Raw genomic sequence first — 27,713 nt, forward strand, 5'->3', positions numbered from 1 at the left:
AAGAATATGATGAACATAGTTTAATTAAGAATTACAGCCATAGTCACATTACATTTCAGAGCATGCACTCAGTCTTCCCACTGCATAAAGTTCTACATCCATACTTGGAAGGGAAGGGAAAATACGAAGGGAAAATATCTGATAGTCTTCAATATTTACATAATTTCTAAGATGAAAAATATTAGTGAAAACAGTAGTATTCTTTTGGCATACTATGAAGGTAGTGCTTACTGCTTTTGGCAAGAGAAGGAATTATAAATAAAAATACTTTAATATTAGGGAAAGGGAAAAACTGTATCTAAAGTGTTTCACTGAATTAATGCTTTCAAACAGTACTTCAGCCCAGTAGAAGCCCAAAAAATCCCCCAAAGGTCTTATTTTGCCCTGAAAGGCATTGGAAGCAGGAGTGTTACTCAACATACATGGCAGTTAACTACACACACATGGAAATCCACCTTTTAAAAACCCAATAACATTTACGGTGTTGATTCCCTTAGGCACACACTTTGCTAGCTTCTGTTTCACTTTGTAGAACTTAATGAGACTGTGCAATACTGGAGCAGTAGTCTAAAATGTCCTGTATAGTGAATTCCATAGTAATTCCTGATCCAGGGTAGCAGCGAGCTATCAGCCCTTCAAAGTGCTTGTACTGTCGTATGAATTCATCTTGCATGGAATGCCACACAACCTGCCAAAGAAAGCAAACTTTAGGAAAAGTCAACTGGCACAACACACTGCATAGGTTAACTAGAAAACACTGGCTCATTAATCAGTCCTCACTTCAGGTGTCATTTTCCAGTTAGAGATTACTAATAAAGTTCAACAGCTTGAGTTACCGCATTAAAAAGAAGATTGATAGTTTTTACCCATCAAGATCTGTAATGTTGACATGACTTGTAATAAATGTGCAAAGCAGAAAATAGTAAAGAAGATGGGTAAGTTTCCCTAATAGAGGTATTGCTTTTGTCTTTCAGGAAAACACACTGAACCAGAAGAGTGCTATAATTGTGCCACGTTGCAGACTTTAAAAAGCTGTTTAAACAAGCTGAACAAGTCTACTCATTATTTACTCCAGCAAGAAAGTTTACAGAGTGTAAGAAAAACATTAGATATTAAACTATCAGAAAATATATAACTGAAAGTATTCTGCTATAGTGCACCAATTAAGATTCACACCAGGTTACCCACTCATGTAAATCTATTCTCTACTTCCAATGTATTTTGCACAACAGACGTCACCCATTAATGGTCAGCTAGGGAATCATAAAGGAAGTTTCTTTCTGAAATTTTTTTCTACCACTCTGGTCCCAATCAGTATTAATCAAATAGAAACAGATTAGGATTATTAAAAACCCAAAAGCTGTACTCAAAATTTACATTTTTAGAGTTATGCTGAACATTGCCACAAAATACAAATGCAAAAGCAGTAATAAAAAGCCTCTGTACCACATTATAGGGTTTTCAAGACACAATTTAGTTTACCTGAAGTAAGTTTTCTTCTTCACAGAGATGCTTATCTACCTTCTTGTAGAGATTATCCAATCCCTTCTTCACTTCTTTACCGGGATATTCCTTTATAACTTTACGAAGCTCTTGTTTATTAAAAGCCAGCTGATAGCTTACTTCCTCTTCCCGTATACCCTGTGCCACACGAGCTTCAACACCTTCAAAAAAATGCTAGCAACAAGTAATAGCATTAGTCACTATCACAAATCTGAGCTAATTAATTTAATTTGACAAGGATATGTATGGTTAAATCTTGATTCTGTTTCATGACTGTTGTGTTTTTCCAGTTTTTGTTTTTCAAGCGGGCATGAAGTACTGCTCAGCCATAAACATTAATACACAGCCCAACAATGCAGTCCAGTACTAGCATGAAATTGAAAGCAATTATTTCTAGAAGCAATTGAGCTTTTCTTTGCAACCTTGTAACTAATAACCAGTCAGCCTCAAAATCCTTGATTCATGAGCTCATAACCAGGGATCCAAATACTGGATCTTTTGGATGAACTCGCTAAGCACCTGAGCATCTTTTAAACCATAATTACACAACAGCATATTTGACCATGTCACTGTCATTGACCAGTTTCCTCAACATAGGAAATACAAAAGTTTCAGTAAATAGAGGAAAGTATATCCATGAACATGCAGGTTGAGCTCAACAGCACATCAGGTCTCAGTAGGACAGAGGTAACTCCTTAGTTAACTTGCTTCACAGCAGCCTACATGATGCTGTGTTTTGGATTTGTGGCTAAAACTGGGCTGATAACACAACAATGTTTTGGTTACATCTGAACAGCTCAAACCTGACCAAATCATAGCACATAGCATCATGCTATAAAAATTAGAGTTGGAGGGGGGGTTTGGTGTTTGGCTTCGAGTTGCCTGTTGCTCAGAAACTGCCTGGGCACCAGTCTGCTTGTGAGAGGTAATCATTGACTGCTTTTGCATCACTTACTTGATTTTTTCCCCCTCTTCCCTCTTTCTCTCTCCCCTTCTCTGATTAAACTGTCTTTATCTCCACCACCAAGTTTTTTCACTTTTGCTCCTCCTATTGTCTCCCCTGGAGAGGGGGGACTGAGCAGGAGTTAGCTACATGGCAGCTTAGATGTTGGTCAGAGTCAATCCACAAGTTGGTAACAGCAACAAAGCATTTTAATTTTCAAAAAGATAATACATCTTAAATGTCTCTGAAAATGGATGCCTGAAATCCTCTTTATAGAAAAAGCCACAAGACATTCAAGTTGACAGAACTGACTCTGAACCTAAGTCACCACTCACTTTAACATTTAGCTCCACTTCAGACACTCATAATTTTCCTGTAACTTTTCTTCTTGTTGAACAACTCAAAAACTACAGCAATCTTCTCTGCACTTGAGGTGATAAAGATTATCCCAAAAATCCTGGTGATTTTTCCCCTCACTTTCTTCTTCCTCAAAACCATTTTCTTAAGACACTGATGTTCAGTCAGTACTATTAATTGCCATGAAAAATTTGGTTATTTTCATCCAAGAGTGTTACCCTCATGAGTACTCTTGCCAGACATGCTCCAGTCCAAAATAATAAGAGATAATGATAGATGCAGTGATAAAGAGATCAAATAGTGGAAATAATACATTCAAAAACTATTGTGTACCTTTTAAATGAATACTCACATTTAATTTCTCAAGAGGCTGTCCAAGTGAGTAGATTACATACGACTGAAGATGATCAGTGTATTTCTGTTTGGCTTCTTTTTTCTCAGCCTCCAGACAAGAAATTTTCAAGCGAGAAAGTGTTGCAAAAATATGATGGAAGTTCTCCATCATGACGACATCCCTGGGTGTCTTCTGGCTTTCATTAGCTACTTTCTCAACTGAAAGAAATGAGAAGCAAAATACTTAGAATACCAAAAGGACAAACAAATTTAGAAAAACATAACCAATAATCATAGTACTATCAAAAAAGCAATTTTGAATTTCATGTAACGGATTACCATTTCTATGAGTCAGAACTACCACTAAATAAAATGCTTCAAAATTACCACTAAATCAAGTGCTTCAAAAGAAGCAACAGATACATGCAGGCTCTAAGATGATGAAACTTGTGCGGCAAAAAGGTCACTTATAAAAAGATACAAAATAATGAGTATGTATGATCTCATTACAGGTGTGAGGAACAAGTCACATTCTGAGGAAGCTCACAAGCATGCTTTCAGTAACCCTAATAAATAACATATGATAGAACAATTTAAGAAAAGTCACAGCAAAATCAATTCCCATTTTCACCAGGACAAAAGTCTTCAGTAAGGTAGCAGGGTTTTTTTAAATCTACTTCTTAATCTCAGTTTTTGCTTATTAGCTTTATGGTCAAAATTACCTTCAGTCCCTAAACATAATAATAAAAATAGATAATACTGCACATAGATCTTTTACTTCCCTCTTCCTCTGCCAAAATAAGCCCAAACCCAAAAAAACAACAAGCAGGCAAAAAAAAAAAAAAAAAAAAAAATTCTACCTATCCCTCCCTTACTGCACCTAAAAGCAGGCTGAAAGAGGATGGCTTCAACCAAGAGCAGTTAATTTTCCATGCCTGTTCATCCATTAATCATTTTGTTGAGACTATCAAGATGCCCATCATGAAAGCGATCCAGGCCACCAGTAATGAGCACAGATTCATTCCAGTCAAAACACTGAACTGCTAACTAGGAAAAATCTGCTACTGCCAATTTTTTTTCTTCCTGTATGATTTTTTGCAGGGGGAAAAAAAAAGACAAGAAACCACTTCAGACCGAGCATGCCAGGTTGCTGCTATCTCCCTCTTCAGTGTCTTAACCACTCTCCTCCGTCACAGCTCAAAGTTACTTTCCTTTGTACATAGCTGTAAAGTATCTAAAAGTATATTACAACCAAAAGGACTACACTTGCTCACTTACATTAACAGAGACAACCAAAATTTCACCATAGTTTTTTTTTTTTTTTAAATCACCTGTTAATTGGGGCAAAAGTATATATAAACAGGTGGAAACAATTATTTTAGTAAACTATGACAGCCTCGGAAGACCTACCACTGTCAAAAACAGCTCTAATAAGTTTTATGTAGGCTTTATCTAGATCGCCTCGTCGTTCTGCATTTTTGAAAATTGATTCAGCAAGGGCTGCAAACTCTTCAAATTCAGCAACAAATGGAAGGATCCCAACTTTACTCTTCTTTGAGATTTTTACTTCATCCATCTGCTTCATCTGATTACTCTTTAATTTAAAACAAGAACAAGTGTTAGGCTATAGATCATGTAAAAGCTATTTAAAGAAAAATGCAGATGTACTGAAAAAACTGACATATATAAAAGACAAATAAATTCCTTCAATTTGTACATCTATTTAGTCTTTCACCTTTTTTATCATTAAGTTTTTTTTTTTAAGTAAAATAATTTGAAAGAAAAAGGAAAGATTGTATTTTATTCCCCTTTATTTACTTAGTATTATGTAAACAAACACCCAATGAAAAAAACCCCAGATTTATGCACCAGAAGCAATTAAAAATTTTCACTTTGTAATCTAACAAGGAATGTCACTTTTCTGATTCAGCCAAGCTAACAATTCCTTTTGCTGCACGAAATTTCTTTAGTCTTCTTTTGAAGAAATTTTACTTCTGAGTGTAATAAAAAAATCAGTTTCAAATTTTTTAAGTATTAAACTGATCAAGAATGGTCAGTTTTATGATCTTTGCCTAGAGTGAAATTACATTTATGACAATAAAACAAAGTTATAGCAACAATTCTGTTTTCATGTGTCATATTTAATATAATGGTCGTAACTGTGTTAGCCAAAGAAAGTTTCAGACAGTAGGGGCTGCTTCTGCTACTGCCAAAACACCTCATACCCTTGTACATCCACAAGGTTTGGTTTTGGCAAGTAAAAAAGGCAGAGAGCTGTATTTTTCGTAATGAATTTCAGTAATCTAAGAAGGAGTACAAATTTAAACAAAGAATTAAGAATGTCAAGTAGCTCAGAACCCTGAGCAAGTGGTACAAAAAGCTACTTATTAAGGAAAACTGGAACGGAGAGGAAAAAAGAAACATAACCACCACATATCTGAAGGCTTGGCCAGTAGAAAAGCAACAAATTACTAATTTTCACTTCAAATTTAAAGAATTTAGGTATACAGAAATGTAAAATCAAACTGGGTAGGAGTGGGCTTCCTATAATATTACAGTTAGCTTAATCAGAATAACTAAAGAACTTACAATGCACTTATCAAAGTTCCTTTTGACAGTCACCAAAACATTTCCAAGTGTTGTGCTGAGAAAGGACGCAGGGTCCACATTTTGTGCTGTCCATACATGATGGCTCATCTTAACTAACATATAAAGGGAATTAAAGCTATCAATCTTGTCTCCCAGTGCTATAAGATTATTCAGCTCAGGTTCAATACAACGAAATATTTTTGTCATCATTTGTCGGATCATGTCCTTCCTATTAAAAATGCATAAGAGGAAAATATTACTCTGACAGTTTACTAGGCTATTTTACATGCTTTTTGATATATTTATTTGATATAGTAGTCTCATTTGCATTCAACAAGTCTCATGACTTTCAGAAAGTCATTACCCCACAGTAAAAATCAAAAGTCACAGGTATAAAATATTCCAAAAAGTATTTTCTCTGTGGAAGCTGCCACACACTCTCAGAACTTTGCTAAGCATACTTTCTATATTATTGTGCCAAATTTCAATTTGCAAGCTATTAAGAGAATTAAACAACTATATACAGGAGCACCCATTCTATATACAAAAATTATTCTTTTTACTGACACACTCAGTGTCTAGGTAAAAATTTAAAGTTCACTATTCACTTTCACTGAAAGGGAATAATTTCTGATTTTAGAGAAAAAAAGTTTTATATGCCAAATAAACTCAAACATAGGCTTAAGAATCAGTAATGAAAATAGCAGCACATACTCAGATGATACTGTTTGTGCAACACCAGAAGTGTGCGAACGAGATAAAGCTACTCCGTCCATTTCCTCCACTTCATTCTGTGAGAACAAGGAATGTATGTAAAGATAAGGTTTGTCTCCAATTCTTTATCAAAGTAGTTACTACATCTTACAAAACCAATATAAGTAGCAGTTCCATACCCCCAGCACCCCCTGCATCCAGAGTAGAAGAAAGAACAGTTTTAAAGTTGCTGGTAATTTTCCAGTCACATTCCACTGAATTCAATATTATCCACATTTACTCCCCACTGTCTTCCTATATAGCATGATGGAGTGTTTGTTGTCATCTCAGGAGGAAACAAAGCCATGGCAAAGGAAACATGTCAGTCCTTCTTTCATAAATTTTGTTTTGGTTAGCCAAAATAAAGATCCTTCCAGTTCATGAACAAAAACAAATTACTCATCACCTGGATCACATAAACACCAATATATTCCCAAGCTCTCTTTTAAACAGGTCTCTTTTGAGGCCTGCTCAATACTTTTTTACTACAGTAACAGAGAATCTAAGTCATACCATTGTTGTTCCAGAGGTGCTCTGATGTTGTTGCAGTTTGAAAAATTTACTGATGAAGTCCTGTTCTGCCAGACAAAGAGGTTCTAGTTCACTTAATACTTGCTCAAAAATCTAAAGAAAGATAAAATATTTTCTCAACACACCAAATACTATGGACAGTTAACAATACTAATTTTAATTGTTTGTTACATATACTTTTTATCTTCACCGAGCTTTAGAAGGCTTACTACTACTTAACAGAAATGGAAACAGCTTATAAGTAGATGTCTAAAAGTAATAGCTGCCTCTTCAACATAGTCCTTTCTTATCCATGTAATACTGTGAAGGAAAGAACAATCTGTGTTTTTCCACAACTAAAAGTTTTCTACTTGCAGCCTGAGGAAACACTTTTGTGCTTTAACAGAAACACTTGCATTTTAATAGCAAGTCTTGGGTTCTTTGACCATCTTTTCTGCCTGGGTTGCTGAGCAGAGGAAGACTAAATTAAAAGCTTCAGGGAAGAAAAACAGGTCAACTGTGTATGTTGAAGTTAACTGTTCTGTAGAAAAAGCAGAAGTTTCTACACAGCTGCTAGAGAAACAAATAAGTAGGTTTTGTACTGAAGTCAGCAACACAATTTTTAGATTTAAACTAAAATAAAACACTATTTTGGCAATAAGTAATTACAATGATTTAATTTTATTAATAGAAAGTAAGGAAATTCTAAGGCAGATGTTAAACATATTTCTCTTAGTATCTTCTCTGCAAGTATTTAAAAATAAAGCCATGCAATAATTTACATAAATTAAACCCATCTAGCCACACAGGAAATCCACATTGATGAAAATTCCCATAGGAAAAAAACCCAACAACTTAGTAGGTCAGCTCAATAGCTTATAACTCTGTATATTAAATCACATTCACATATCCAATGGGTGTGAGGTACAAGTGAAAAATTGAAAATAATAGCATAACAATTGCATAAACCTGTTTTTAAAAAGTTAGCCTTTTAATTCTAGACAAGTTGCTGCTACAAGTTTGTAATAACTTAACAGTTAATATTGTTTCAGGCATCTATTTCCTCCCAGGAAAAGACTAAGCAATGATTTGAAGAGGTCAGAAGAAAAACATTAATCTCCATCAAGTAATTCAACAGAGAACAACAAAATTATTTTTATGTCTGACTGGTAACTGCTTGTTTTCGTTCCACAGCAGTGAGGAGTTAATTCTGCAAGAAATGGTGAGCATTGTCACTTTTAATGGTTCAGGAAAAAAAGTCAACAGATGCTGAGGACAACAGGTTTTAAAACAGGATGAGGCCACTCCAATAATAACTTAGTGCTATTGGTTAAAGTTAAAACTGATGATAACTAATGTGAAACCAGTATAAGTAAAATTTTAGGGTCACGCTCAAGTCCTGGCTCAAGTTCCTTATCTTTTGCTTTTGCTTACATACTGGCAAAATGTCACAGAACATTGAATAAATTGAAAAAAATAAAACCAGTGGAGAATGGATCAGTTTCATTCCTATTTGCTTAAATACCCATATTTGGCTTAAACTTGAAAGATATTTTTTTATGCTTGATATTCTTTAAAGATTCCACACAGCCTATAAAGGATTTAAATTGAATCTTATATTCTGAAATTAATACTGTGATCTACATATTTCTTAGGAACTGACTTTATTAGATATATGGCACATAAAAACTTCGAAATTGGCATGTTTTAGGATTTAAAAAGTAGAGATTTTTGAGCTATGGAAGAAGGATATGTAAGATACCTCTAATACAAAACTAAGCAAAAATCCTATGGGGTATTTTGGCCTTACCTTATCAAATTTTGTTCTGTCAGCCACATCCAGGTCAGAGGCAGACATGTTTCCCATGTCTAACAGTGAGGATGACTGAGATCTGCGGTTTCCTGAACTCTGAACAGAGAGTTTATTTAAACTAGAAGTAGATCCAGTTAATTTTCCAGAACTTCCATGAAGACCTGTGAAATAAAGACACTATGAAGGATGAAAGTGAAGGCAGAAGAAAATACTGAAAAATAGGTTTTGTTACAGAACATATGAGATCAAGAGTTGCTAGTAGTCCTATATTAAAATCAAACAACGTTTGTCAAAGTTATAAACGCTTTTGCTGTAACTGCATTCTTTCCTCATTATAACACAAGTCAGATTCTTCAGCAATTTTTAAAGTACAATATAACTATTTAAATTCTCATTGTAAAGTAGGGCAAAAAGGTATAAAAGGAACAAAACTCTGCAATACAGTAATACAGGGATTAAAGACTTGAAAGCTAAGACCAGTTATCACATTTGTGGATGTACTTTGGGCAAAGGCTGCCACAAGCAGAACTGAACCACAGGAAGGAAAAAAAATTAAAATATTTTATGTACACACAGGCACTTTCTAATCTTGCACTTGATCTTTCTGCTGTTAACATCCTTTTAACTACAGTTTGTTCCAGCTATTTTGCTGGATCTACAACCCTACAGTAACTCTGCTGCTAATACTCTCCCCTCCCTTTGATCATAATTAAGATTCAGTCATTTCTTCATGATATTGCTGGGCCTTCTCCTAGGAGTATGTTTTTTCTTTTTTATTTCCTTTCCTTTTCCCCTAATTTTTAAGAAATGTTGGACTAGGACAGAGAAAGCTAATAACAAAAAAGACCAAAACATCATAATTTTTTTGGATCTCCAAGTAAACTTTTCACATCTAAGCCACATAGAAACTTAAAAGCAATCCTAAGCCACATAGAAACTTAAAAGCAATCCTGCAAGCTTCACTTAACTGCTCTGTTGGTATCAAGTCTAGGGACACAAGACAAACTCTATAGATCTAATCTAAATTGTCACTTCAATGTATTGGAGGAATGGAAAACTATGACAAGGTCTCAGCACAAACACATTTTTACTATTAACTAGTAGCATGGGAAAACTTAAAGATATTGCCTTTATGTGGAAATCTTCTCAAATTCTATCTTTGGACTTAGAGCTGTGCTTCCTTTTTGGCTTGCCAGCCCAATGGTTCTGCTGACGTTTATTTCATTCTGAACAGTGCTTCAGTGTGAGGTAGATTCTTCCTGATGCAGCACTACATTGTAACATTGACACACATGCATTGACAACACCAACTAATGCAACTAGTTATACTCACTCTCAGTTTCCTGTTTGACAGCACTTTCTTTTCGAGGCAGTGTAGCTGGGATGGATTAGGTTGCAAGCATCAAAGACAAAGACAAGTTAAAATGCAGTTTGCACAAACCATGCACAAGATGCAAGTTAAGCTCTAACTGGAAAGAAACATGCAGAGAACTATAAGCAGCAAGTAACTACATTGCAAACACATTTAGTTGGAGAGGTACTATTCCAGAAATTCAGTATCTAAACTACATGGAAAACAGAATAAGTTTCTAGGTATTAAAGCTTGATTTTTCTTATATAGTATGTTCAAAGAACACTTTTGGTAACATGTATTTAAGTTCTCCCAAATTGAGAAGTCCATTAAATTATTTGTCAGACTCAGTTTCCATGATAAATCATATCAACAATAGACATGAAGAAATTAAAATGTACTTATGGAATTTTTTTACTGAGTCAGAGACATTGTCCACCTTTCAAATTTAAAATACACACAATTACTGCAAAATAATTAACATCAACAGTAAGACCAGCTAACCTTCCTTAGTTGTTGCAAATCAGGATATTTACATAGAGATTACATATTTTGCATTCATGCTGCACAAAAACAGATGACTGCAAATTTGGAGAGGATAAAAATAATAAACATATAGTTAAAAAATTTACAAAGAGGTTTTTATATTTTTCCTGGCTCTTTTCAGAATTGAAGTTTCCTCTAGTGGACTTCAATATGAAATTTAAAGTAAATGGGCATTTGTAGAAAATATAGAATCCCTAGAGTAGAGGCATTTGCATACGTACACTAAAGCAATATGAGGTTTTAAAGAGATCTTGATGAGGATGGATGCTACAAGCCCCCCAAAATGGAGCAGGCAAGCAGAACCTACTGTAATAGAATGAGTATATATTTCTAAACGCCACAAACATGTCTTAAATACCAGATGTTCTCAAGTAGGCAACACTTCTGATAATTGTAACACCAAATTAAAATTTAATTCCAGCCTGTTTTTTAGATCTTGGGGGTTTGGCTGATTTTGAATAAAAAAAGTTTAGGCATGATACATTTGGCATTTGCAACTATCATGCATTGGTCGCACTTCTTCATGGTCCTCAATTTCTAAACACATGGGACTTATTACAGAATGTAAAGAAGTACAAGATCAGGCCCTGGACAATCAGGGGAGCCTTAGTGGCTTTTAACAAGCTACATCATATAAACATATGACAATAGTAGCACTCTTTCCAACACTGACTTTATGGTATTTAAGTAGCAAAGTCTTGGCTTCCTCAGAGAAGAAAAAAAAAAAAAAACGAAAAAAAAAGAAAAAAGACTATTTAAGACGAGAGTGACCCAGGCTGGTTTTTTGGCCATAAAAATGCAGACAAAGAACCTCACGCTAGCACAGAATGCCAGAATTCTCCCAGCATCCCCTCTGCATTTGAGGCACTCAAATAGCAGTACTATTCCCAAAGCACAAAAAAAAGGCAAGAACACACACCAACACAACTTGGAAACAGGTCATCTTTAGTATTTGAGTACAACTGGAGCATTATGTACCACTACACTACACCTTGAACAAGTTTATTATTAAGAAGTGATATATTTTGAATGAATGTGCAATTAGTAATAGTACAATCACTACAATGAACACAGAAGCCTTTGAAATTACACACCCTTATGAGGCATTGCAACATAAATAAATTTGCACAAATACATGACAGAAGTCTTCTCAAGGTGCCGCTTTTACTCTGGTGACTGGAAGGATCTCTTTCTCCAAAATGCCTGATTGCTCCATAACATTAACACAAGTTAGGGAATTGCTACAAAAGCTGTCTCTTCACAAGTACAAATCACAAAACAAGTGTCAAGACAAAGTGTTTAGAAAGTTTCAGAGATCAATTTGTATTAGACTAATGGTATTTTATGTCTTGCAGTAAGATTGCTTTTCAAGATTTAAGAATTCAAATGTTCTGACAATGACATCTTATTGCTTTCCATGTCCAACAGCTTGCCAAGACCTACCTTTGCAGTTTTCCATCTCTCAAACAAGCCTTACTACCTTCCTGCTTTCTTCCTTTCTTTACATTTTTCTGGTTTCTACCACCAAACTTCAAATCATAAACTCAGGACCCAAAAGAGGCTGATAGAACTTACTACTTACAGCTGCACATAATTTTGGAATTCAGAATTTGCAATGGCTAAACTGTGGCAAATACACTTTCCAACAAGCTTTGAAACACTGCACCTCAAAATGCAGAACTGACAATACATAAATACGCCTATAGTACTGCTGATTTTTAAGTATCCAGGGTTTTTTTTTTAAGCTTTACTTCCATATTCACACTAGACTAAACCAGGCAGAAATAATCTCTTAAATATAAATACCTACACATTAACAAATTATGATTTCTAGTCTCAGGCTACATAGGTAAACCCCCCTGAAAAAATACATTTAAAATATCTAAGTTTTACTAGTCAGGATTAGCATTACAAAAGTAGCTTCTTAAAAATCCACCCAAGATTTATTAATAGTAGCAATAACAGCAGAAGGAACACAAAACAATGCTGCCCAAACTCACTTTCATTACAAGAGTTGATTTTTCAGATTTGTTCAGGTAACAAACTGAAATAATTCAAGTAATAAAAAGTGAGTGTAGATTTGAAAACAGAGAAATATTGTATTTTATACTTCTATTTTCACCAACTTCACAAGATTTCAGTTGTGCTACTTTGGCCTTGTGGAAGTCAGAAGTTTTACCAGTCATATTTTTCCTCCAACTTCTTCCATCTTGCCAAAAGTAAAGAATTTTACACCATTAAAAAATTAGCCCTAGGTGTCATAATGAGTCTTTTATATGCAAAGAGTAAGATTCAAAGCAAGATATGTGCCTACTGGAAGCTTACCAAACTTTTTTCCTTCTCTGGTTGTGCCTGTCATCTTGATCTTGGCAACTTCAAAGAAATCTTTTATTTCCCTTTCATAAAGTCGTGACAAATAATCCATATAATTCTTAAAAGAAAAATGTAAATTCAGTTAATAGGTATTCATACTGATTTTCTTCTATTATAGGTAAATAACTCTTAAAACCTGTGCATTTTCAAACCCTACTAAATAACAAACTGGTTTGGACTATATAACTATATATATCAATGCAGCATGCACAAAAATATATTTGTGATATTTAAACAGCTTATATTCATTTTCATAGTGAGCATTAATCAGAAACTTCTACTTTTCCTTCATAAGGAAAAATATGCAATGCAGTATAGGATTACTGGTGGTAGAGTATCACAGAATTCATTTCAAGAGTAGAAGAGAAAGAATTCAGCACCAATCTCCCTTTTCTGTAAGACTGTTACTGTTCCCTCAAAAGCACACATAAATATGTAATTCTCATATTTTTTTATTAGAAGATCACAAAGATGCCAGCCATTCACTATGTGAATGCTTTACACTGAAGGCAAATGAATAACTATTCAAAAGCTATTGTCAAAGTCTAATTTAAACCTTCCGACAGAATTTTAATTTAAAATACTTGTTTTGTAAGGACTAACTTTTCCTTGACTTCTACCTGAACATTTTCTATACTTCTGTAGTAATTTTTTACTCCATGTTAGTTTTAAACAAGGTAGTTAAAAGTTATATGCATACAAGGGAAAAACATTTCTATTTAATCTACTGTACAAGAGACCTCTGAAGTTTTTGACACTTCCAAGTGAAATGAAGGTCTGTTGAAACAGAGATGTTACACAGGCAATAAGCACAATTGAACCAATCTGAAAGTAGCTTAATAATTTTTTCTTACTCAGCTGTTTAATGGCAAACTTGTTTTACATAAATATTAAGATGAATATCTTGTGATACCTCAGCACAGACTGTTGGAGGAAAAAAAACAACAAACAGAGCAGGAGATCACAAATACTAAAAAATGAAGTTTCCTATTCTAAAAAGGAATAAAAAAAGAGGAGTAGTGAGTTATACTTAATATATAGCAATATTAAAATGACATGTACATGCACAGAGCCAATTCTTTTGACTCTCAAGCCCAGTCTATTATGTACATTCTCCAGCATCATTTGATCACTTCACATACCTTTGTTAGCCCTTCATATTTTCCATAATCTGTGTTCTTGAGCCACTCCATCAGTTTAGCATATCGAAGTAAATCTCTGTGAAATGGATGATGATTGGGTAATGTCAATTCAGCAGAGTGCTGGGCAAGAGTGGAGCTCTGATCATGACCCTTGATAAGAAAAAATATTAAAGTAAATCTGGAAGCACTACACAGATGCATTAGAAGTTTCCTGGAAAATTTAATACGAGGCATCTCATTCAGACAAACAGAAAGGCCTCAAAATACCTTGCACATAAGCAAGGTCTAGAGATGCAGGCTGAAAAAGACACCTAACCTAATACAGACACCGAGTTATTACAGCCAAGGCAGGCAGTGCATCTTAATAAGTTTGTTCATTTTAAGGCTTTTTGGCTTCTAGGTGAGTCACTTTGGCACTTTTTGTAAAAGAATGCAATGTACACCTAAATGAAAATTTAATGACAAGTGTTCAATTCTTTCTGAAAATTTTTAAGAGATTATCACATTATTCCTCTAAAAAAAAGAAAATAGCTGCTTCTGTTTAAAGATGTTTTTCAACATACTTTAGTCCACTTTGGCCAAGCCCTCCTTGATCAAGTCTTTAAAACATCAGTGCATAACACATTCCCTCTCACTCCACACAAACACACACAACACACCGTCAGTGAATGTTTACAGCCAGCAGCATGAACCAATCCGCACCTCCTTTACACAAAGATCCCATCATATTGCTAGAACAACACATGATTTAGCTTTTTAAGCTTTCAGTTGCCTGAACAAGCTTCCTGAGTAATTCAGGAAGAGCAAGGTAATACCTCTGTGCAGTCACACAGCAGAACACACAGCCACTATCCCTGGGTTAAAAGAATGGAGGATAATTTATTTAATTAATTTCCAAATGGCTTTAATATTTTCTATAAAGTCTTTTTTTACTGCGCTTGCTGTAAATACAGCAACAGAACTTATAGTCTGTGCCATGGAAGCACACAAAGATTGTACCAATTGGTCTCCAATTCCTGCATCACATGCAGGTGCTTTATAAAGGTCAGTCAATGTCCATTCCTGAGAGAGGAAGCATTCCTGACAGTTCCATCTTGGACATGACAAGTCAGCAATAAGAATAAGCTATACAATTTAAAAAGTGCCTTTGCCTGTTTCTAAGTCAGAAGAGAAGCAGTTTGGATCAAAACTAAAGCAACTTTGTCTTACCCTTTTTCTGTTACACTGGATATGAATCAGTTCAAGACATTTGTTAGAGAAAGCTCTTCCACTATACATTCACACATTTGTTTAAAAAAAAACAACTAAGATTTAATTTGTAAAATATCAACTTTTACTAAGTTGGCAACATGAACACTGCCAGCTTCTGGATTAAGCTGAACTATTACATAACAATCATAGAATGGTTTGAGTTGGAAGGGATCTTAAGGACCATCTAGCTCCAGCTCCCTTGCCATGGGCAGAGACACCTTCATTAGAACAGGCTGCCCAAAGCCCTATCCTTGAACAACTAGACTTGGACACTTCCAGTGATGGGGCATCCTCAAACTCTTTGTGACTTGTCTCAGTACACTTTTGTATCCAACATGAGCGTGAACTTACTCTGAGCCCTGCTCTTTTAACTACGTACACTGGCATACAAATAGACCCAAAGAAACAAGCCCTGGCCAACTTCATTAATTTATGCTCACAGAAAATGGGGAAGGATAACACTATAATTTTTCTTATAAAAACAGTCCTGTAGTCTGACTTCAACAAAAAGCTAGTGTAATTATTGGAACATATAATTTGGAATTAGAATCCAGCCAGCATTAGCAACACAGCTGCTCTTGTGATTACTGAGGTCATACTCAATATTGTGGGCATACTTTTGGGGATACATATAGAAAAACTTTTCAACAAATCTTTGATATGCTTCTATGAAAAACTCCCTCTAACCCCTCATTTGTCATATTCCTACACCATGTATTTTTAATGTTCAAGTTCATTATAGTTTAACGTAATTTACCTGGTGGCTGTCACAGTTTTTATCACCTACATCAGTCCAAATGCTCATTCATATTACTGCTAGGAAATACTCAGCTATCCAAATGTTTATGTCTTCTTCCATGGAACAATTTTATTCATGTCCCTTTATTACACACAACTTATCTGGTTAGTAGTTGTATTATTCATAATGCTAGATGACAAATTCCCTGACAAAGCATATTTCTCTCTCCAGGCCAACTTTTCCACAGGACTAATCATTCTAGTTACAGTAAAGCATGTTCTGTTCAAGATTGCCAAAAACATTATAGAGCTTCTAGAGGTACCTTTCCCATCTCATTTAGGGGCTTTCTCTCATTGCACATAAATTTATATCATTACCAAATGACATCACGAATGTCATTCAACTATTTCATCATTTAAAAGCTTCAACCTGCTTCATATTTCAAAGGCAGAAAGCCTGGAATTGCCTTTGAGTGCTGAAGCTGGTTGTCAAAAAATCTTTAAAGTAATAGGTTAATTAATTATTAGTATTACACAGAAAAGACAACTACATTAACTGTTAGTAAATAGTTTTTAACACTGCAGAAAATGGCAATCTGAAGTTGCATTTCTGTTCAAAATTTTTAACATTTATTCTCCTTTTGATGTAAAGGAGGTGAAGCATTTTAGTATCTTACAACCATAGTTTGAATCAAGCATTGATTATTTTGCTTTTCAAAAAATAAAGAGCAATTTCACACTTTCAAGGAAATATATTTAGGCTCAAATGCCAATGTAACTATGTTTTTCCATCTAATGACTTCCAAATCAAAATGTCTTGCTTATATTAACAGCTTCCTATACATTATAACTAATATAGGCAAGACATTTTCATTTGTCTTTTTAATTTAGAATTCTTTACCTTTATCTTAGTTTCTTCTGAAGTGCTTTAAATTACTTTTTAAAGAAACATTCTAAACAAATAATGCAACTCTTCAGATGTTAAGGGTAACAAAGTATTGCAGATTAGGTTTACAACGTCAGACTAAGAAATTGCTATATTCCTCAAACTATCAAAACAAGTTCATTTTGGTAAGCTGACACAAAAATCTGCTATACCTCCAGCACCTGAATCTATACCTCAAAATGAAGTACAAACCCTCTTTTTTTCTCTTTTTCAACAATGAAAACCTTTGCAGAGTCTCATCTCTTGCAGGTAATGAACTCTTCCTGCTTAAACTTAACAGCAAAATCATGATTTTTTTATCTGTTGATTAATACCTCACAGCTCACAGCAAGCCGAAACTTTTCAGAGGGCAAATTTGTATGAAAAATAACATGAGGCCACTAGTAGTATCACAATTTTAAAAAAAGTAAACTGCCAGTTGGTAATAGCATTCTCAACACCACTGAAAAGTGTCTTAAGAATAATAATTTCATCTCATACACATAATATTTCACAGTAATAATAATCTCTTGCCATTTTTTAAAAAATAAAATCCTCAGAAAGACATTCTTTTAAACATCCACTTCCATACACAAGTCCAATATTCAAACTCTGTGGATGCATTTACACAACATAGTTTCTACTTGCTCATTTAAGGGCTGGGACACATAGTCTATACCCAGGTTTTCAAAATATGTGAAGTGACAGAGCAAAAATACCTTCTTAAGAACAGAAGCTAAAGGCAAAAAAAACCACTATGTTGTGGAGCTGGAATTTTTCTGCAAAGTGAAGACAATATAGAAAGCAGTTATCTTTGCCATAAAAAGCCAGGCTCTAAATGCAATTTTCTATACAATTATCCAGTGTTACTCTATTCTATTTCTGCACACAGTCTAATACAGAAAATTTAGAACTGTAAAAACTTTTATTGAGCTAATATGCATAAAACCAGAATTACTATTTTTTATTTACAAATACTGCAATTTCACACATTTTCAATACCTGTACTGTTGCACATTTATTATTATTTCCTGGAAATATTTTTTTCTCCATGCATGTCAATCTGTCTCTCAGCAACTTTTGGGAATGAGATCAGAGGAATGTTAGCTCCTAAACATATAAACAAAGCTTAAGGGCTGACAAAAATAATAGAAGTGAAAAGGGACGTAAGTCTGATGCTCTGTAATCAGTAAGGACAAATTTCTTTTTGCAGAGTCAAAAATGCAGCTGCTAGTTAGATAATTTCAAGCTCAGGAAAAAAGTTGGTTAGAAAATCTTGTATCAAACTCAATGTACTCACTGGAACTGAATGATAGGAGGACCTGTTATAGAGCTGAAGGAGGGTCTGAGTAAACTGATTGAAGATAAAAAACACATAAATTAAAAAGCTGAGGCTAAAAAAACCAGACTTTAGGAAACACGTGTCAGGATAGTGTTTGATGAATAATTGAAGTTAAGAAACAAAACCAATGTTCAGACATTTTATTTTGTATGTTTGGTTTTGGTTTGGGGGTTTTCTCATGGTCTTTGATGTTCAGACAGCAAGACCTGTATTCTCAGCCACTTAGATCCTTAAAACAGGTCACTGCTTTTTCTCCTCAATAATCAAGCTCTACAATTAAAATAAATCCTTATATATCACATAATGCATTTAATTCTGACAGCAAGCTGTAGTGGTTTTGGTTTGTCAATTTGAGATTTTGGGGGTTTTTAAAAAGAGATGTTTGGTTGTAAGAGATTCCTGCAGGCAGTTATTGTTTGGTATGCTTAGCAGTATCTGTGCCTGAAGACCTTCTAGCATTTCCTGATTACAGCACAGAGTATGTCCAATTTTAGATAGACTGTTTTCCTTCTCCAGACAAGTTTGTGACCAAAAATTGCATATTCAATAGTAAGAAATAATACCTGCTGAACAAATACACTGTTCAAATGACTGGCAAGTCTCCGTGCAAACTGCTCCCGCAGGTCACTAAACCGCTGCTGCTGCTGCTTCACGGCCTGAAGCATGTCGTGTCCTACAAACAGAAAGGACTTCAGAGTGTACAAAATACAGAGTAAGATATTGAACAGGGGAGCCAAGAGGACCAGAGGTCACAATTCCTTCAATCAACAGAACAAAATCTGAGACTAGTTGGCAAGGCACCAGTATAATAAATTTCGTTAGACAGTAGTCTGACAAAAACGTTACCTGGACGAAGAGCTACATTCATACACTGCAGAAGGGCATCTGCTGCATTAGTGCAGGCTTCAATGCCTCGAGAAGATGTCAGATCTCCCTCCTGAAGGGCCTTTATATGGCCCTTAGCCAGATCCATGTGATTCTACAAAATAATGGATAGTATTGTTCATAAGCTGAAAGCAAATTAGTTTGCTATGCTAGTGAACCAAGAAGGATAAATACAATTTTGTCATTATAACTTACTGAAAATAGTAACAATTAAAGAGGGTAACAACCTAAAAAAATTTTGTACCTGACATGAGTAACCACAGTAAACATAACAAAAATGCTTACCACTAAGAACTCTATCTCTGACAGTAGTTTAACATTATTTGTGTTGCTGAGATGAATTAGGTGGTTGCTTTCCGAAATTTGATCCATTTGCTCCTTTACACTCTGAAGCATCTCTTCGTAACTGCTCAGCTTTAGCTCAATTTGGTCAACTTCCTTTAGAGCTTCATCCAACAACTTCATCAAGATATTCACCTGTTTCTCTGAGGCCATAATGGACTGAATATTTGCCTGTAAAGAAAATAGACTGCTTTTGAGATATGAAAATGTCTTCTAAAATGTGACTATCTCCTTCTCCGTCTATTATTGTCAAATAGTTCCCAAAATTCTTCATGCAATCGATGAAACAAAATAATATAAGCCATAGTGTTACTGAACACACAAATTCATCAATCTATGACACATTCAAAAAGATAAGATATAAAGCCAAAATTTTGCTCAAGTTCTTGGAGAAGAAGTATTGGTCTGCAGAAAAACAAAAAGCCAAAAAGTAATTCCTACTATACCAGAACATTTTTAATTCAAAAAAAAAAAAAAAAAAAAAAAAAAGCATAGGTGATAGGGTTAGATTTTCTGTTGCAAGATCAGTCATCACTATGACAGCAGCCATTTTCAAAATATACAAGAAACACACAACTTGACAGTTTGAGGAGGTTGTTGATGGTTCCCTCAAGTCTGTATCCCCTGCATCTCCTAAGTTTTCCAAGTGATCTTTAGGATGCTGGGCTGTCTAAAAACCATCTACATTTCAGTATGTGACAGGTCAGGTTAGCTACCTTTTCTGAGAATGCTCTTTGGGGAGCATCAAAGAGAACAGTTCAATGTGCTGGCATGCGATACTGTACATCAGAAGCAATGCTTACCCCGTCCAGCATCACCACTGTGCATCAGAAGCAATGCTTACCCCATCCAGCATCACCACTGTACATCAGAAGCAATGCTTTCCCCATCCAGCATCAGCACTGTGCATCAGAAGCAATGCTTACCCCATCCAGCATCACCACTGTACATCAGAAGCAATGCTTACCCCATCCAGCATCACCACTGTGCATCAGAAGCAATGCTTACCCCATCCAGCACTTGCAGCTCTCTTGACAACTTCTCTGCAAAGGCTTCAGCATTAGCAATAGCGTATTCACACCCTTCCATCATTATTTCAATATCCTGTTCCTCTCTTGCATTTAACTCCTGGTATTCATCCACAGCTTCTTCATCACCTCCTGCTACACTTTGATTCTCTCCACTTGGAACAGATTCTTAGGCAGAGAATAAGGAAAATAAAACACGTTATCAAGTCCAGAAAGTCACAAGTATTTTAAGAGTACCAAAGTATGTTTAAACTACCTGTAAGTAAATCAATCCATTAAACAACTCTCCTAAAAAGCACCTGCTGCCTATGAACACATTTTTTCAAGTCTCAGTCTTCCACAAGCTTCATTACAATTTCCAGGACTGATTCCCAACAGTGATGTTTTCCAAATTATGTAACATAAGCAAAATACAAATATCCACCTTCCTTTATTCCAAGGAAAAACCTACTCTCAGTTTATTTACCTCTTACACTGGTAATCAGCATTAGAATATATTACAGTATGACACTCAATTTGTTAATGGAAAATCAGTACAAGTTAGATTCTCTCTTTTAGTGGACAGAGCATAAGGGAAACATACCAAAGTTGATTAATACATATACTACTGATTAAATAAAAGTTATCTTGACACTCGAGATGAGTTTCACAGCAGGAATATCAGTACTGAGATAAATGAAAATCAAATAAACAATGGTTTCCTTAACTGCAATTTCTCACAACAGTGTTTAACGAATTTAACAAGACACTCAAAGGCTGACAAATGAATATTAACACAGTCCAGCCAGAAAGTGTTTGGGACATTTGAAACATGTCTCTTATCTCTAGCAACTTGATAAGCTAACCAAAGCACTAAAAAAACAACCAACCAAACAAAAGTTGTATTATTTAACAAAATTGCTTACAAGGCAAAATAAAGGAAAAAGGTGTTACGCACCTTCTGCAACTTTAGGAAGTTCTGAAGAATTAAAAGGTATGGAAAAGCAGAGGAAAGGAAGCAGAGAATGTTAGCTAGACAAAGCATGAACAGTGTGTATATATTTAAGTGGCAGTAAGTTCCAATGTTTTATTATTGCACAAACTTGAACTGTTAGATGTTTAAAACAAATTCTGGTCAACACCAAAACACAGAAATGCTATCCCTTCCTGTTTCACATTTCCAATTCAAATTTTTCTGCACACACCAGTGTAGTATTTAATACCAGTAGTTTCACCACCTCTGATAGATTCTATGTGATATACTCCCACTTGTTAAGCTTTACTATAAAATGTTAACTATTAAAAGATAATGTGACCATAAAGTATTTACTACAGCATAAGCAAACAAGATACAAAGCCATCCTAGCCACCAATCAGTCACATAAATTGTAATACAATCCAGCAGAATTTAGCACGTGCCTCACAGTCAATGAACTAGAAATCTCATACAAAACCCCCTTACCTTCTAGAATGCTACAGACTCTTGCTTTTTAAAGTATTTCTCTAATTCAGGGGAAATGCAAATGAGAACAAAAGCAGTTGTGTTACACATTTAGACCTACCAGTTCTTGGAGGTAGATTTTATTTTGTTCAAGAAACAGAATGTCTTAGAAATACAGAAAGCTTATCAGTATTTAGAACTTCATTAATGAAGTATTTTGTCTTGGTTCTCAGTTTTCTAACAAAAAATGTGCTATATAGTCATCTCGTTTATCTGAAGACTTAGAAAATATAAAGTTGAAAAGAAATAAGAATAAGAAAACAACACATCAGGATTAAGAGTATTTTTTTTAGTGTATCTGTTTTAAATCAGTAATTACTAAACTTTATACTTCAAATACAATTGTAGAAATTTACCTTCCAGCAGCTGTGAACTAACATTAATAAAGTCAATTTTCTTTCTAAGGTATCTCTGATTGAGTTTCCAGATACATGAAATGAAGGTGTTCTTTTCCACTGTGCTGCTTGCAACCCATTTGTACACTTTGTCAAAATGCAAATCAAATTCAGGACTCTCCTGCAAAAGATGAAATATGTTACATGCTCCACAGTCAAATGATTATCTAAGCAGCAGAGACTGTCCACACATTTAATAATGGAGATGACAGGATAAAAATTAAATTACACACATATCAACCTGAATCTCATACAGCAAATTTAGGGCCCTCATGGACCTTAATAAAGGTGCTAAAATGATAGTGAAGAATCAGAATCCATGCTATGACAGTAGTATTTTGTCAAGGCAAGTAAGACAAAAATAACACAATACACAAATGTGTAAGATTTTTCATTAAGTTTATGACAACAAATTAATTTAGGAGGGCAAAACCAGGTTGCTCCTGTTCTGTGGAAAAGTCCACCATACCAGGACTGTATGCTTCCAACTCACCCTCAAGCTTATATACTGCTCATTAAGAACATTGTAAGTGTCCCAGCAAAAAAAAAAATTACAAGTAGCAGAACATTTTGGATACTTTAACAATTTATTACTGTATATAAATTCTCTTACTGGAAATTAAGCTTGGGTGAAAAAATTTACATAAGACTTAAAAAGGTACTACTGATCCTTAACAGATGCTCTCTACAGTCACTGAGAGATCACTACAACTAACAGGGCAGATATTGAGACTATTGCTATTCAAGCATATCTAGCCTACTGTTACTCAATTAACCAGGGTTATATTCTTGCAAAGGCTGAAAGAAAATGCAGGCACAGGCAGCACAGGAATGTATCACCTTAATTAGCCTGTTATCAATCTAATTGTTAAAGCAGCCAGTAACAAGGAAGTTAAGTCTGACTTGGAATGAAGAGGATGCTGTGAGCAGAGGACTGAACAAAAAAGTGACACATACTTTAACAGCATCTTTGGCATCAACAACAGCAAGGTCCCGAAGTGCCCACGCAGTCTGCCTTTTGTAAAAATCTCCCTTGTCAGATTTTTTCACTTTGACCACATTTACTTGCACTGGTCGTTCTGTAGTCACTATTAAATGAAGTAAGAGAGTCATTTCAAAACACACATACTGCTTTCACATTTGTTTCTGCTGTACTTCAACTTCTTAAATAAATAATCTGTGGGGGAGATTTCATAGTATTTATCTGATAAAAAGGAACATTTTGAAACATTTTCATTCACAAAAACCACAGCTCAGTTTAAGCTGATATCTCTATACAGCTTGTGAGGTTATGACCCAAATTTTCACCTATTTCTTTGATACAGCAGATTTTGGACCATGATCATGTAACTGACAAAGCACAGACAAAACTGGAGAGTACAGTCAGAATAAAAACACTTTCAGACATTTTTCAGTCAAAAAATATTCTAGCAAGCTAATTTCTTGACAGATCAACCCAAAGCACCTAATTTTTTAAGAGATATAATGTAATAACAGGCACTTAAAGGAACATTAGAACTCAATTCAGTTGCTATGCCCTTCCTTGGACTCTAACAAATATTCTTTAAAGCATTTTATTTAGGCTTATCAGTTTAGATGATTACTAAACCCTGTTTTAAGCACTACATAAGGCCTGCTTCAAAAGCCCACCAGTACCAAAATAATAATTTTTGACTCCTTCCTTTCAAATTACAATGAGATCTGTGAATCAAAGTAGTGGGCTTTGCTTCTTTTTTTAGTAGAAGCAATAATGAAAGTACAAGCTAAAACTAATTTTCTCCATTAGGAATGGAAAGCACCTGCTTTACATAAGTCAAGAATAAGGATTGTACATTAAGCTAAAACAAATGCAACCAAGAAAAAACAAAGCTGAAGACAACAAATACAGTGTGGTATTCCTATGTACCTGTGGCACACAAAAAGCAGTTCCTCTTCTTTTTGCCTGCTTTGCACACATTCACAATGCTCAACAAACGTTCGTCATTGGGAGTGAAAATATCCCTCTGCAAGGCATGCTTGATTGCAGTCATTTTCTCTCAGCTGAAAGATTTTAGGAGGTAAAAATAAACTCAAGCACATTTAACTGACACACATGAAAAAAGAACCAGTCATGTACTTACAGTAACTACAGGATTTTAAAATTCAATTTTACAGATAACTTAATGACTTGCAATCTAGACAGGTATGACTTGGGTGGAAGACCAGACCACTTTGGGAAAAAAATACGAAAAAAAAAAGCATACTCACTTTTTTCAATTAGAAAACTGCAACTTATTAATACCTGGATGATCCTTCAGCTTAAATTAACAGAGTACAAAAAGCTTCTTTGTAGTAAGGCATTAACATAAAAAAGCTGCAACTGGAACCAGGAAAAAAAGACCATCTAATGCTCAAGCTTGTAGAACTCAATTACACAAGCACAAAAAATAACAAACAAAACAAAACACCCCACCAAGGTCCAGAAAATTAAGGAATCGGCAATATTCACTTGATTCAGAACAGTTTCTCACGCTACAGAGAGATTTTATCTAGATTGAACAGAGAAACGCATTAGACATCACATTCCAGTGTTCTCATTTAAATACAGAAGTTTCAATATTATCCATGCCTTAAAATTCTACAGTTCATTAAAAGCATGATTAGTATACACAACATGCTACACTGCTTGATGCTGAGACAATTTATGGAGCTGAATTGCAGGCTGGCTTGTTCTCTTGAAGATGCCTGAGTTGCTTTCTCTGATAAACTCACAGAAAAGACAAAGTCTTGGGCACTACAGTAATTTTGAAGATTATTAACTCAAGAACTTTGTGAAAAGAAGGGAAAGTGGAAACTGTCAACAGTACTGTCAACAGAGCTCAGGGCATGCTGTTTACATGACAATGTAAAACTCCAAAGGTGCTAATAACTTTCCTTCTCTTCATCAAATGCTGGGCCCACCTTTTGTTTCCCAAATTGTACCAGGTCACCATTCCTGTTACTCTTCAACAGATGCATTAGATGAACACACAAAATTCTGATAATCTGCTGCATTTCATAGTCAGATACCTCTTTCCTTCCTTATTTAGAATTTTATTTTCTGCTCTAAGTCACAATCAAACTGCAACAAATTGCTAACTCTCCCATGGCAGTGCTAACACAAGTTGTCCGACTTAGGCAGAATACACCTTTCCCATAAGGCACAGCATGATAAATCCAAGATCCAAGGCTGGCTCTCACATACAGTACAACTTCTGAATTACAAACTCAGTCCCTTTAGTCACAGTCACCAAAACCTTCACACTGTGCCAGGACCAAGCACAAAATTCGGCTTGTCACACTTGAATCCTGCTGTGTCAAAGGAACATAGAATTTAGCCTAAGGAGCTGGAAATAAAGCTCCTTCCTCAGGAAAAAAAAAAAGCTTCTAGAAAGCAGAGCCCACACTAGACTCAGATAAATTCCTTTAGACACTGCTGCGTTTGTAATACTCCAGACAAAGGCTACGTGAAATCCGTCAGAGATACGGCATCCCAGCCGCGGCCTGTCCAGGAGCACAGGCCAGCCGGGGCCCGGCAGTGCGGGGCGGCTGCCGGCGCTGCCCGGCCCCTGCCAGGCTGCAAACAGGAACAGCCGCCGCTCCCGCACGCCACCGGCTCACAGCGCACCGCAAGGGCGCAGCCCAACCACAGCACCGCCGGAAACCGACAACACGGTAACAATTTAACAGAAACACTCAGAAGAGCTACCTAGAGCAGCGGCGGCCTCCCGAGGGCCCGTCCGACACGACTGCACCGCCTCCCGCCTGCGAGTCCCGCACAAGCGGCCCCCGACCCGCCCCGAACCCGGCGGCACCGCCACGGCCGAGCCGGCCCGCGCAGCACCGCGCCAGCCTCACGCCTGGGCGGGGAAAGGGGCGAAGGGCGCCGGGGCTGCCTCGCTCTCACCGCGGCGCCGAGACACGGCCGGGAAGTGCCGGGACACGGGCAGGAAAGCGCCGGGACAGGGCAGGAAAGCGCCGGGCAGGGACACGGCTCCTCCCGCCGCGGCTTCCGCCCACGTGACGGCGGCGCGCCGCTCGGGTCGGGCCGCCCGGCAGCGCCCCCTGGCGGGGAGGAGCGGGCGCGGCGGGCGCGGGGCGCAGCGGCCGAACCAAAAGTGACGTCACGGCAGAGGCACTGAGGGGGTTCAGGCCTGTTAGCGGACAAATGAGTCCACAAAAGAGATGCAGGTAAACCTGGTGTTGAAAGATGCATACAGTGCATTACAGCGTCACACAGTCAATTTCGAATTACAGTGTCCACCTCTGACTGCGTGCTGTAACTCCATTTGGCCACAGCATCAGGACTAATGTCACTTCACAGAATCAGCAAGGTTGGAAGAGACTCTTAAGGCCATCCACCCAGTCCAATCATCCATGCAGCACTATCACTGCAACCTCTAAACCAGTATCACCCAGTACCAGATCCAGACACCTTTTGACCACCTTCAGGGACTGGTGACTCCACCTCCCCAGGCAACCTAGTCCGGAGCCTGACAACACTGAGTGTGAAAAGAAATTCTAATATTTCATGTGAATCTCCCCTGTCTGAGCTTTAGGCCATCTCCTCTTGTCCTCTCACGGCAGGCACAGCAGGAGAGACGAACCCCTCCCCACTGAGCCTGAGCCGCCCTTCAGGGAGCTGTGGAGGGCACTGAGGTCCCTCCTGAGCCCTCTCCAGGCTAAACACACCCAGCTCCCTCAGCTGTTCCGTGTTTTCTGGAGCCTTCGTGAGCCTTGCTGCCCTTCACAGGACTCACTCCAGCACCTCCATTTCCCTTTGAAAGTGAGGGGTCCAAAACTGAACACAGGGCTGGAGGTGAGGCTTCACCAGTGCTGAGTACAGGGGACAATCACTGCCCTGCTCCTGCTGGCCACACTATTGCTGGTACACGCCAGGGTGCCATTGGCCTTCTTGGCTACCTGGGCACAGCTGGCTCATGTTCAGCTCATATTCATAATGTGTGAACAGCACTCAGATTTTTGCTTTGCTCCTAGGTAGAAGAATCTGGACTAATTGACAGTCTTTGGTGTCAGTGATAATCCAGATGGGAAAATTACGCTGAAACTAGATTTAGGATTTGGCATTTAACCAT

The 27,713-nt window shown here is 36.5% G+C and overlaps 1 protein-coding gene across 7 annotated transcripts; it reads right to left on the reverse strand.

Annotated features, from left to right (window-relative positions):
• On the reverse strand, positions 1-26,627 carry EXOC1 (exocyst complex component 1). Of its 7 annotated transcripts, XM_058024111.1 has the most exons (21): positions 26,327-26,627; positions 24,506-24,639; positions 23,557-23,687; positions 22,561-22,720; positions 21,662-21,682; positions 20,705-20,892; positions 19,640-19,867; positions 19,316-19,448; positions 19,033-19,142; positions 18,428-18,481; positions 14,214-14,363; positions 13,024-13,129; positions 10,135-10,179; positions 8,799-8,962; positions 6,992-7,102; positions 6,440-6,516; positions 5,726-5,954; positions 4,547-4,730; positions 3,156-3,355; positions 1,483-1,677; positions 1-688 (listed from the first exon to the last, which is right to left on the reverse strand). In XM_058024111.1, exons 2-21 carry the CDS (start codon positions 24,627-24,629, stop codon positions 536-538), a joined length of 2,763 nt encoding a protein of 920 aa, XP_057880094.1. In that variant the 5' UTR covers positions 24,630-24,639; positions 26,327-26,627; the 3' UTR covers positions 1-535. The 7 variants fall into 7 exon arrangements, with proteins under 7 accessions (XP_057880094.1, XP_057880095.1, XP_057880097.1 ...); XM_058024112.1 differs by lacking the exon at positions 21,662-21,682; XM_058024114.1 differs by lacking the exon at positions 18,428-18,481.
• Positions 26,628-27,713: the final 1,086 nt, after the last annotated feature.

This window comes from Melospiza georgiana, chromosome 5, assembly GCF_028018845.1.
Source record: "Melospiza georgiana isolate bMelGeo1 chromosome 5, bMelGeo1.pri, whole genome shotgun sequence".
Lineage (NCBI taxonomy): Eukaryota > Metazoa > Chordata > Aves > Passeriformes > Passerellidae > Melospiza > Melospiza georgiana.